Source organism: Nelumbo lutea, chromosome 2 (genome assembly GCF_056320005.1).
Source record: "Nelumbo lutea isolate HS-2025 chromosome 2, American lotus-T2T, whole genome shotgun sequence".
Classification (NCBI taxonomy): Eukaryota; Viridiplantae; Streptophyta; class Magnoliopsida; order Proteales; family Nelumbonaceae; genus Nelumbo; species Nelumbo lutea.
This window is the reverse complement of record NC_142685.1, coordinates 103,338,513-103,351,961: the sequence shown is the minus strand read 5'-3', so window position 1 is coordinate 103,351,961 and position 13,449 is coordinate 103,338,513. Positions and strand designations below refer to the sequence as shown.

Below are 13,449 nucleotides of genomic sequence, written 5' to 3'. Positions count from 1 at the left end.
AGGAATCAATCCAATTCCACTGTAATTATGTAGTCCAGATTTTTGAACCACATCAGATTGGCTCTCTCAGCCAATTAGCTAAGACTTCAAAGGCTCTCTAGACCATCATCCAGTCAATGAAAACCTAGGAATTTCTATCAATAATGATACCCCCATATTACATAGATAAGGAAAGACAGAGAACCTGGATGAGAAATAATAGCTCTGCTCTGATTTAACCTCTTAATCCCACTGGCACAAGGTATGTATTATGTAAGGAAAATTATCTATTAGCATCAATAAGTACACCCCAGATACCAGATCATTCTGAACCTTCCACAGACCACCCCATTAAGATTAAGATTCCTTAACCACCTATATATTTATTTCAAGTTCTAGTGATCTTTCAATAAATGTACTCGACAAATAAAGTACCACCAGTAAAAAGCTATTGTCCAATGCTAGTCCTGGTTACCCACATGTCTTGGGAGGAGGGTTCTGAATTTGAACATAACCTCCAGCATATTATTGCGCTATTAGACTCAAACCCACATTTTGACCATCACATTAAGCAAGGATCCCTTCGGAAAGTAATAGTAATGGTACGCTAAAAGCAAAAGCCAACAAATTCATTATTTTGGAGCAAAAAAGTGGCACCTTCAAGCAAATAGGGCAGTAATTTCCTTTCACAAACAATCTGCCACAAGCATCACAGAAAGTATACCCTAGAAACCATCTGCACATTTTAAGAGTAAGAGTTAGTCATCTCGTTGGGTAAAGATAATATGCCTTCCAATAAAATTCTCTTGTATCATTATCTTTGAATTAATAAAATTTTACCTTACCTTTAGTCAAAAAAATAGTAAAAGAAAAGAAATGTTATTAAAAAATTAAAATAAAAAAGTCTGATTGCATCCAAAGGACAAGGTGTTAAGGCAACATCTTTTTTTTAATGGGAAACGGTAACTTTCATTAATAATAATGGATAAAAATTACATCTGCCACCATCTAAGGGCCGGATGGAGAACCCTTTGATACAAATTGTCTCAAAAACAGGCCCAAAACTACTCTTGCCTATTGACTCCTTGCTTTGCTAAAGCATCAGCCATACCATTTGCTGATCATCTTGCCCAAATAAATCTCACCCCAATCTCCCTTGCTAAGCTTGAGATTTCCCTTAGTTGATGTCTGAAAAGCCACGTGCCCAAGCTTCTAGATTGCAGCCAGCCTATTACCAGTTTGGAGCCTCCCTCCACTTCTATTTGTTGCAATCCGCAATTCTTTGCCAATCTGAAACCTTGGAGTAAAGCAAAAACTTCTGCTCTTAGGGAGTCTCCCATCCCCATAGGGCATGAATACAGGGCCAGCAATCTACCTCCCTCATCTCTGAAAACACCCCCTATTCCCAAGGGGCCCAGGTTTCCTATAGAGCTTCCATCAAAATTTAGTTTCACTTTAGAACAAGGCGGCGAGGTCCAACTTTCCTGAACTGATGGGGAGAAAGATGAGGAACCAGCTATGACACTCCATCCTCTAGTGAAGCCAGTGAAAGAAAAGTCTTTAAAAAGCTCCAAAGCTTTCAGCCAATGTATGATCCTGGTAGTGATGCCCTCTATAAGTGTTTCCTTGGTTCTTTCCTATCATTGGAAAGCCCTATTATTTTTCTCCTCCCACACTGACCATAATACAACTGCTCTAGTTGTTTTTCACATCACCCTGCCTCTCTTCTTTGGAACTGGAAGAAGCTAGAATCGAAAAGGTTCTGCATAGACGAAGGAGTCCACTTGCAACCAAAGAGAGAGAGGAGAACCAAGGCTAGGTTCAAGAAATCTCCATAACCACTTTCCTAACAAGGCTAGGTTCCTTGATCTAATATTACCAATGCCTAAGCCCCCGTCCTCTCGCCTCCTAGTGACAACTTCCCACTTCACTAGGTGATCCTTTTTCGAGTCACCCAATTCCCAAAGAAAATCCCTCATCAACTTTTCAATTTGACTTGCTATCTTCACATGAAGCTTGAAAGTGGACAAGAAATAAATGGGTAGGTTGGCCAAAGTAGACTTGAAAGTGGACAAGAAATAAACTAGGTGCAAACTCTCTAATCTAGGTTTCCCCCTAAGGGTAAACCCAAATAAACCATTGGCCAATCACTTACCCCACAACCTAGAGATGTTGCCACAAGTATCACCTCTCCTTGCCGGTTTAATTTAATCCCGCTACATAGCTCTTATTCCAATTAATTTCAAGTTAGAAACCCTCTCGAAGTATGTCACTAAGAGCTTCAAAGTTTCCATTTCCTCTGGTTCCCCTTCACAAAAAAGGATGATATCATCTACAAATTGTAAGTGTGTGACTATCACTTGATGTGTCCCAATTCTACAACCTTTGATTAAATTTCTTGCGTCAGCCCTAATTATCAACACACTCAAAACATCCGCTACCAGAGTAAAAAGGAAGGGGGACAAAGGGTCTCCTTGTCTGAGACCTCTCTTAGCATGAAAGAAATCTCTAGCTACACCATTAACCAGTATGGAATAGTGGCAAGTAGTTATACAACCTTTAATCCAGTTTTACACCACCTCTCTCCAAAACCTCTGTTTTTCAAAAGATCCAACAAGAAGTCCCAATCTACCAAGTCGTAGGCTTTTTCTAGGTCAAGTTTACAAATCAAGCCGTTTTCACCTTTTTTTTCCTGTAATCCTTATACACATTAGCAATAAGGATTTGATCGATGATTTGTCTCCCTACTACAAAAGCCCCTTGATTAAAGATGGGAGTACGTTTTTAATCCTCAAGGCAAGAACTTTGGAAATTAACTTATACATGCTCCCAATCAAGCTGATGGGTCTAAAATCCTTAGGATAGTGTGCACCCCACCTTCTTAGGGATCAAAGCTAAAAAAGTCGCATTTGCACCCGAATTAATTTTCCCTCTTTCAAAGAATTCTAAGAATACCTCCATCAAGTCCTCCCTTCAAATGTCCCAACAGTCTTGTAAAAGGCCATTGTAAAGCCATCTGGACCCAAGGCTTTTGACCTATCCATAGAGAAAAGGGTCGCTTTTGTCTCCCGACTCTCAAAAAGTCTCCCCAAGGACTCCATCAATTCTCTGTCATCCATCTGTCATTCAAAATCAACTAGAGGCTCTCTCACACTACTAGGGCTGTTAAAGATGGATTTAAGATGCTCAACTAGGGCTCTTGCAATATCCTCCTCATTGGTCAGCACTTCTCCATTCCAGTCCAGACTTTCTATCGTATTCTTCCTTTTCCTTCCACTTGCCAAGGTATGAAAAAATATTGTATTACCATCCCCTTCTTTCATCCATTTGCATCTTGATTTTTGTCTCCAGCTTGTTTCATCTCTTCTAAGGAATTCCTCTAGTTCAACTTTTAACCTCCACCTCTCCTCCCTCTCTGTTGCCCCCATACTTCCACAAGCTTCCACTGGGTCTAAATCTTGAATCCTTTTAATGATAGTCTCCTTTTTTTTTCTTCAACTCTACTGAATTCCTCTTTATTCCAATCTTTAATCCTAGCTTTCAACTTTTGTAGCTTCTTATAGAATCTATAACCTTTCCATCTAAAAGCTACCTGGTCCTCATCCCACCAATCTTTCACTTTACTTTTAAATTTCGGGTGAAGCAGCCACATATTTCCAAATCTAAACGGGCATGGACCTACCAATCTTTCTTGTGACAGTCTAGTTGGGCAATGATCCAACATAGTTCTAGGTAGAGCTCTTACAGTCAGCCCTCTCCAAAATTTCTCTCAATTTGAAGAGAGAAGGAATCTATCTGACTTACAGTAGCTAGGCTCTTCGTGAAAGTTAGACCAAGTGAAATTAGCTTGTAGCATTGGCAACTCCCTTAACTCAAAGGAGTCCACAAAGTGGTTGAACTTCCTCATGCTTGAGGTGATCCTATGGTTGGGGTTGTTTGTTTCATAGACAAATCTAATCACATTAATATCACCATCCAAAATCCATGGACCCTCCTATAGTCCCCTTATAGCTGCAAGCTCCTACCAAAGCTCCTCTCTTTCCCTATACAAATTTGGACCATAAACATTTGTTAGTGCCCATTCCAACCCATCCTGTCTCCTCCTAAATTTTGTTGTAACCATGAAAATACCAAATAATTCTTTGGAGCAATCCAACTCTTCATTTTTCCAGATTGTCAGAATCCCCTGAGGCCCCCCAAGATGGGTGAGGAGTCCCCTGATTCTTGGATTAGCACAATGTCTAATCTCTCTAAGTACTTCCTTGATCACTCTTCTTTTCCTTGAACTCCCAAACCTCTTACATTCCAACTAATTATCTTCATCATGAAATCAAACCTTCAAACAACCCCTACCTAAGGCTCCCACCTAATCCAATTTCCTTCCCTTCCTTCTAGTGCCACCTTTATCATAGTTCACTCCACACCTGAGCTTCTACATCTCACTCAACTTCTTTCTCCTCTTTGGTGTCTCTTCTAAAACCTTTTTACTCTCCTCTTGACTTGTGGTTGTCTCTCTTTTCTGACTCTTCTTCTACCCCTTCCTTTTTGTTTTTTTAGCTGTTGTATCTTTCTCAAAGCACTCATTGCCTTTCCTTCTAGTAGCAGGATTTGGAGTGTTAACCTCCTCTTCCTTTTCCAGGTCTTTGCCTAATTCCTCCTCTACTAGAATGTGAAAGGTTTGTAGTACTAAGGCCCAAATCCTTTCCCCTTCCTTGAAATTTCTACCTCTCCCACCTCCCTTAAGACCTCTGTTATTTCCAACTCACCGGGGTAGGCAGCATCTGGGATGGACAAGGCCTCACCTGTAGGTTGGACAAAATCAACAATAGGGGAAGGGGAGGGATTAGTACAATAAACTTTATGAAAAACAGGGGGTTGACTAAACATACCAGAGGTTCCAACACTCGATATCTTTCCAGACCCAAAGGACTTGTGAAGGAAAGGGCTTTCATTATGGGTGCTCTCCTCCAAGTTATCTTGTGATGCACTAAAAGGGGAACATGGAGAGACTGTTTCTTTGCCTTTCGAATTAAGAGAAGATAAGCTTGGACTACAAATTTCTTGGCCTAGCTCTGGACCCAGAACTAGATCTCCTTCACCTTGAATCGAAGGATTTACCTCACCCATAGGGCGACCCTCTAACAACTTGTTCCTACCATGATCCAAAGAAAGTGTTTCTTTTGTCAGTGATACATCTGCAAAGAGAAGCTATGTACCAAAATCAGCCTCTACCAACAATAGCTTCGAAATGCTCTTTATGTTGCCTAGACTGGACTCGTCAAACAAAACCACATCTTCAAACCTTCCTTCATCACAATGCACCCAGTCCATTCTTCATCTACACTCTGGTGGTCAAACTTTGGGTTGGTGCGCTTAGGAGTTGTGGAGTATGGGACCAATCTCAGTTTCCAATCAAAGTTTTCCACCATCGATTGTTTTGTAGCTGGCTTCTTCAAGATCTGGCTCAAGCTAGACGATGATAGACCTAGATTGTGGTCTATCGTCTTAATCCCTACCCCTGTCGCATGACCCCTCTCTTATAACCGACCCATCTTATAAAATTGATCTCCCCACCTTTGAATTTTTCTTAGAATTAGGCCCACTCGTAGGGCCCTTTAAGTTATTTGATTCGTTAGAGGCCAGCCCAACTTGGTTTAAAGCATTCCCCCACTTAGCCCCAGTTTCTAAAGCAGGCCCATCTAAGAGTTGGTTCGCAGGGGCCTTTCCACGTAATGATCCCAATTCAAACCTCAAAAGCTTGGAAGGTTCAATTGATGGCCCAACGTTGGTCGAATAAGTTTGAACAGTTGGTTGTGCATTTACTCCATCTGTCAAGGCTTGGGCATAGGTCTTGCTCCCTCCTTTTTCTTGCCTTGCACGTTCAACATTTTCCCCTGCTTGTGAGCCTTTTATATTCTTCTTTTTCAGACCTTCCAAAAACGTGTTAGTCTCTGCCAATTTGAAATTGGTCAGTTGGTAATCGCCACCTAGATAATCTTCCTCTACCCTCTCTTCCTCCTCCCTTCTGGACTCTCTCCACAAGCTAGCTTCAATGGAGGATAGAAGCCAAGCTGAGTAGAAGCAGTTGTTTGCAAAGACTTAAATTTTCCTTAAGATTTCATGAGGTTTAACTCTACCCAGTCTAATGGCTGTTGATCGAAGATCTAAGATGAAAACACCATCAAGTCGAGCCTTACATAACAAAGCAATGGACTCAAACACCTCTTTCTTCCATAGGTGGAAAGGTAGTCCAACAATTTTGACCGTAATTCCATCCATCAATTCTAAGTCCTTCAAGTTTGAGCTAGGGGACCATTTTGTAACTGTGGTTGTTTCTTCTGTTAATTGGAAGTTCAATGCACTTACTTCCACTTCATCCTCCAGCAAGTCTATCAAAGCTTTGCAGTCTTCAAAAGGAGTAATTAAGACAAGACCCTTCAGTCTCAATACTTTGATTAGGTTTTCTGCGATTCTCCTCCAATCCTCTAGTTTCTTCTTCACAACAGCTACTAATTTCTTTTCCCATTCATCCTTCTCTATTCCGCAGGTTAGCTTCCCAATGCCTAGGCCGTCCACTACCAAGTTGACCCCCATTTCTTTCTCAGAAGTATAGCTTCCTACTTCTTCTATAGAAATCTCTGGAGACTTCTCTTCCTTCTGCACTTTCAGAAACTCCTGCAAGATGCTTCTAATCTCCCTCCATATTACACCTTTTTTTCCTTCAGGCAAGCATACTAACTGTTTCTTGCTTTCACCGAACACTACCAATACAGCCAGAAACCGGCCTTTAGCATTACTTCTCTCTGCTGTGTATCTCCTATTATTCCCTTCCTTCGAGCTTCTCCACTCTGCATTTCTGTTGGCAGTTAGTGCCCCATCCAGACAACCTCAAAGCCATTCAACTACATCAGCCCCTACCAGTATTACCATGGCTTTCTTCATCTCCCTCATCTTCAATGATATTTTACCTTGCATTCTGGTTTTCTCAAAGAGCAATTTTTTTTACTTCAGCCTTCAAGAATCGTCTCCATGTGGATTGCTGTTTGAACTCCATCTCAATATTCAGATCTCTTTCTCTCCTACTTGTGTATTCACTCTGCGGTCGGCTACATGAATCTTGTTCCACCACTTGGTTCTGCTATACCATATCCATTTAAGCATCTTAAAACAACTTGCTAAAAAATACAATCAGAATTGCAATTTTACAACTCAAGAATTATGCCAAGATACCAAGATAATGTGAAGCTTCAAGGCAAGAATAACCATATTAACAATCGACTCAATAGTTAATACATTATGATTGATACCTCACAGTGCAACAGCTAACAAGTGAAATTTTGACTTTGAATAATATGAAAAGGATTCCCTTCAGTATTCAGAGATTTAAAAAAAAAAAAACAGTACCTTGTACTTAGGCCACTTCCAGAAACATTGGACCTGCAGCTATGACACCTTGTATGCTTTGGGCACAAATAAGGGCCAGCACTAACATTCTGCTACAAATAGGAGAGTAGGGTGGTTATTTGAATCATTCTATGGAAGTTTAAGAGAAATAAATGGAGAATCTCACCTTGTGTGGAGGCTGCTGGCAGTAGCAATGGTATGCACCATCACACCTTTTACAAAACATGAATTTATTTGGATCCCCCGTTCTGCGACATACCTGGAAAAAAACAGAACAAGCGAATCAGAATAATATTTTTGGCATTGTGCATCAAAAATAGGATCAAAGAAAGAATACTATTTAAAACCATGTTTGATGCAAACAATTTAAAGTAGTCACCACAAGACCAACAAGTGGATTAGAACAAGACTTAACTGACAAACAAAACCACATGAGTAAATGTCAGTGGTTTTTTGGACTGTCTGTCTAAATGCATATTGATGCACTAGCAAGTTAGCAACATCATGTGTTTGGGTAGGGGATAAGTACATTTTAATGCATCAAAGAAATGTTCTTTTTTTCTTGAAAAAAGTTAAAGCATTGTGTTAATGATCGCCACTATGAGGATCCACATTAGTCACACATGCATGCACAGAAAAACAGATAGTTATACAGTGTACCATGGTCAGAAAAAAGAATGGTGTGAAATATTGCTGAATGGGATCATGTGCTGCCCGCCAAGTGAAAAGGGTGGCTATAGCCCTCTGCATGACTCCTTCCTGTGATATCAAATTGCCTTTACTGCCTCTCCTTCCAAATTACCCATGTTACCACCAATAGTATGGTGGTCCATAGAACATTACTCCTTTTGCTCATGCCCTTCAATTTACACCCCTCCAAGTTTTCCCCCACATTTCTTGGATATCACCAGGAACAAGTAGCTAAATCGCAGAAGTAGTTATAAATACTTCTCACAAAACAGCACCTTATAAATGGATGATACACTGTTTCCCTTTCCTGGCAACAAAAGACACTCTAATGTTTACCTGCACATACCCCCCATAGTCAAACCATCCATTATGAGGCATTTCCCCAATGTAGCAATGCAGACTAGGAGCAGTACCTTTATGGGGCCATTGGGGAACCAAATTTCCTTCCATGGGAAATCATTAACAATTGGGTCAACCAGTCTTCTGTTCAGGGGCAGGGACGCAGGCCTGCAGCTGTTGAAAGAGCCTAGCCAAGTCTTCCTTTCCCCACTCATTAAGTTGTCTCCCAAAATTTGGATACCACACCACAGGCCATTCATTCTGGTCAGTTACCACAGCAGCTGTTTTAGGAATAACATTGGAAACTATCCATCAAAATCCTGGCAAGGTTTTGTCAGAACCTACACTTGATGTGAAAATTGATAACATCAGATTGTGTACACCCCCCCCTCCATTTTAGTTGTTAGATTTTAGGCTACCACCAATATTCAAATACTTGACAAGTTGGTTTAACATCTCCACAATTCTTGTTAAAGGTGTGGTGGTGTTCCCACTGTTAATTACTTATTTGCCATGATTAATATGAGATAAATTGTAAAAAATTACAAAAGTACCCTTCAAATACAAAAACAGGGAGAAGAAGCTCACAGTTGTGCAAACATTGAGTTTCCTATAATGCACTGTACCTATGATATCTAGGTACTTATACATGGTTTAAGTATCAGTATCCAAAGGATACAACAGGAAATGGGTATGGATTATGGTATAGATATGGCATGGAAACATTTTTTATTGATAACTAGTGATCTCATTAACATGTAATAAAAGAAATTAAAAGAGATTTGTCAAAAAAGGAATTCAAAAATACATAGAAGACTTCAGAGACATTGAGATATACACTAATTACAAAAATAATAATAATAAATACAGTATACAGAGCCCCATATTGTCTTACCAAAAATCCGATGTCCATATCAATGTCTCATGATCTTGCTCCATTGAGTCTTACCATACATCCAATTTAAGTCTCTTAAACTGTTTAAAAACCAAAACCGAATCCCAAATGCATGGACTAATGCCTCTACATATTCCAGAAACAACCCAGATTTATTTCCAAATATTCTCTTCTCTCTCCTACTAAATGTTCTTGATTGACAAGGTTACAGCCACGACACATTCTTGTTTGGCGGCTCATAAGTTGTTCAAGAACATATCCCATGCTGTTTTTTGTTATCATTTGACTTCACTTGTGTAGCTGGCAGGGTGGGAGACAAATTTGATAGATAATAGACCCTCCCCAGATGTATTCACTGTAAACTAGTCTATATATGTACATGATATATCTCATTTTTTGAATGAAATACCTTCCCTTTTCTTTCAAAAAAGTTGTAGCAATTTAAACACATCCTCTATCTTGAAAAAGTATCGCAAGACTATCAACCAGTTTAACGCTTTTTGTTTAGCAATATAGAAAAGGAAAGAGTAAAAATGTTGAGTTGTTTTTAGCCATAATAGATAACGGATTCTCTAGCAGAAATCTACAATCTACTGCACCATCTCATGGTGGGCTACAGCTTGGGATTTGGGCAGGATACAACTTTCTCCTAAGTTGTCGTCAGTTGAAGCCTTGGGTCCTTAGGACTTAATCAGATAAGTAAAATCCTTCTTGTAGTTTTCAATTATTTATTCAGAAGGATCCCAAGGGTGGAAAATTAATTAGTAAACAGTTGTATTCATCAAAGAAACCAAATCTTTGGAATGCTTGCTACAAAAGGGGTTAACAGGCAAGCATTTTTAGGAATTCTTTTAATTCAACAAGATCAGTTTATTTGGAATTCAAAAAGATTGTCTACTGAAGGCACTGACTTGTGTGCCTTCAACAATAATATAGGGGGCACATGAAATCTGCCTCCAAGATTAAAAAGAAAACAAATTTCTTAATCCATAAGGGAATAGAAATTGCATTTAATAGAAGAGATAAGAAATGGTTGCTCTTGATGTTGTTTAACTTTAATCAAGCAAGTTGTCATCTTGTTCATCAAGGCTAAACAGGTAAGTTCTAATTTCTTCAAGAAAGAACTACAAGAGGCACCAAACTGCAAGGAGGAACAGGATGTGCACTGTCATTCCCACTTGGATGGCCACAAGACGACGACGATGGCAATGACAAGAATGGCACAATAAAAGCATTAAGTTAAGGAAGTGAACAAGAAAATGTATACGGGAGTCTTGCTTACATCCTAACTGGAAGGTTTCTTGCATTTTGTCAACAAAAGGTACAGACAGGGCCAAGTTATTGTAAAAAATTTATCAGTGTTTTAAAAGTGCAAAGGCCATTTTGTGCCCAAGGCACAAGGCGAGGCATGCACCTTTTTGAAGAAAGGCACAAAATAAAAAAAATCAAAAAATTGCAAAAAAATGTAAAAAATCTAAATAAATAAAGAAAATATTAAAAAAGGATTAATTAAAATTTTCAAATTTTGATTTTAAACTAAATGTATTTAAAAGAGCCTATTAGATAAAATTTAGGCCATGTTTGGGAGTGCTTATTTGGGCCATTGAGCACTTATTGGTATTTGGGAAATAAGCCCGAAATAAGTGCTTATTTTAAAAATAAGGGCTTATTTTTTAAGCCCAAATTTCCAACTTTTTTAAGTGCTTATCAAGGTTCAAAATATTGATACAGGCTGATATGCCAATAGGGCATATCGGCCTGTATAGGTGCCTGTTTCTCTTTTTTTTTCGAATCTGATTGAGGGGGTCGGTTTAAGTGTCTATCCCCTGAACCACTGCCTGACCCGAAACACCCCTTGTAGGGGCGTATCGGGAAGGCCCCAATATGATACATATTGGCTGATACGGCCAAATAAATATCGAAATTCTGAACCTGGGTGCTTCTACAATAAGCACTTATTCAATTTTTTTCTTCCAAAATTATCCCTAGTTGAATTTTAAAATACCACTTATAAAATTATCCCTAGTTGAACTTTATAACGAAAGCACTTTTATAAAAAAATACTTTTATGAAGGCACTTTTATAAAAATACTTTTATGAAAGCAATTTTAAGAAAATACTTTTATGAAGTGTTATAAAAAAAGCACTTATATGAAATTACTTTTACGAAAGCACTTTATAAAAGTGCTTTTACAAAAGTACTTTCATAAAAGCGATTTCATAAGGGTACTTTCTTAAAAGTACTTTTTTAAAAGTGCTTTCACAAAAGTATTTTTATAAAAGTTCTTTCAAAGGGTATATTTCGAAAATTTGGAAGAAAATGAAGGACAAAATAGTCACAAATGCTTATTTAAGTGCTTATTAGAGAAAAAGACTATCAAACACCCAATATAAAATAAGTGCTTATTTTTTAAAATAAGCACTTGAAAAAGTTGGGTGCCAAATGCAAATAAGTGCTTATTCGAATAAGCACTTGTTTTTAAGCACTTATTTTTAACTTAAGCACTCCCAAACATGGCCTTAAATACATAAACATAACATATAAAACATATTCAAAGTGAATGCAAAAATAAAACAAAAAATAGCATACAAAACATATTCTAGCATGTCAAACTTTTAATTTCTTTATTTCTTTCTCAATTGCATTATTTTAAATAGTTAATGTGACGTTACATCTTTCATTCCTAATTCTACAAGTCACCTTTGTACCAAGCCCCTTAAGGCAAGTCCAAACAAGTCCATGTTAGGGTCTCAATCCCTAAAAAAAATGAGTTTACAATTTTAAATAAAAGATAATTAAAATTATAAAGGCTTGGTCAGGAGTCCAAGGCAGAACACCTGGCCCATCCACCATGCTTAAAAAACACCAAAAAGCGTAAAAAAAAAAAAAAGTGCACATCTGGGCTGAGGTGCAAGGTGGACCAGGCGAGTACCTTTTGAAAGTGGTGTGCTTCGGACCTAGGCGAGGCGCATAGCTTAAAATGTGTGTAGCCTGTGTGCCTAGGCACGCCTCAGATGTATCTTTAAAATCATTATTTATTATTAGTTCTACAAATGAACCAAAACCAAGGAACTGTGTTCTTAGTTGTTATCTAGAAAACATGGCTTCGAATTCTCATGCTGCACACTCCACTCTTGCAGAACCTCCTCTGGATAATACTCCAGCTAAAGTCCAGTCATGTTTGCTACTGCATACCTAAAAATAGATGTGAAGTATACTTGACTAATTTCTCTCATAGCACAGTATGTACATAAAACCTGTCCAAACAATTAGAGAAAGACAAAGAAGCATGACAAGTAATTATAATTGCTCATCCTCCTGCCGCTAATTGCTATACAACATCATTCCCCTAAACCACCTTTTTCCCCATCATCTAAATATCAAATAACTAGTGAGTTTGCCAAACAAAGGCTAGAGCATGGGTTCATCTTTCTTCTAATGTAATAATAAAAAATTGAAATTAAACTTTCTTATTAAAGAAAGTACATATAAATAAATACAATCACCTCGCAAATTCGGCAAGAGGGGCAGGTCCATGAACTCCAATGAAATAAATCTGTAATACATGCAATATAAACATATCATCAGAAAATGCTAGAACTATCCAGACATAATTTATCTGGAAAGATTTGAGACAGTTAAGGCACCTCTATGTTGGGCCCAACTCTTCAGGCAATTTCTATGATATTTTTTGTTGCAAATTTTGCACGGAAGCATCTTTGTTGCTCTCTCACTTCCTTCATTTTCACCTTGAAAACATAACCGACACATCACTTTGGTATTAGAGGAATTCTGATTTTCTCCATCAAGATTCCAAGCATTTTCTTTAGATGCATCCTGAAATTGAAAAGAAAAACAAATAAATATTATTTTGGTAGAGAGAGGAAATCTGCATTAACTATATAAAAATAAAAAAGTATTGAACCTAAAAGCTCCATATGCAACATACACGCAAAAGATGCCTGCACAACAAAAGAAGAATAAAAATGTATTGCTTCCTAGTCTCCCACTGATTCATGAAATCATTTGCATTGAAACCATGACACTCCTCCAAAATAGATGGCATCAAACCATTTTCTTTCAATAATCTTTCCAATATTTGCATCCAGGGAGGATCTCTTCTATTTGAAAAGTATCCTAA

The 13,449-nt window shown here is 38.2% G+C and overlaps 1 protein-coding gene across 2 annotated transcripts in view; it reads right to left on the bottom strand.

Annotated features, from left to right (window-relative positions):
* The window catches only part of LOC148872428 (uncharacterized), a 32,489-nt gene that overhangs the window by 14,314 nt on the left and 4,726 nt on the right, over positions 1-13,449 (bottom strand). For both annotated transcript variants that reach the window (XM_088972949.1, XM_088972950.1), the window contains exons 4-8: positions 12,956-13,145; positions 12,815-12,864; positions 7,550-7,642; positions 7,384-7,472; positions 637-715 (exon numbers count right to left, since the gene is read on the bottom strand). In XM_088972949.1, the coding sequence (XP_088829075.1) occupies positions 637-715; positions 7,384-7,472; positions 7,550-7,642; positions 12,815-12,864; positions 12,956-13,145 (501 nt within the window). The remainder of the gene's footprint in view (positions 1-636; positions 716-7,383; positions 7,473-7,549; positions 7,643-12,814; positions 12,865-12,955; positions 13,146-13,449) is intronic.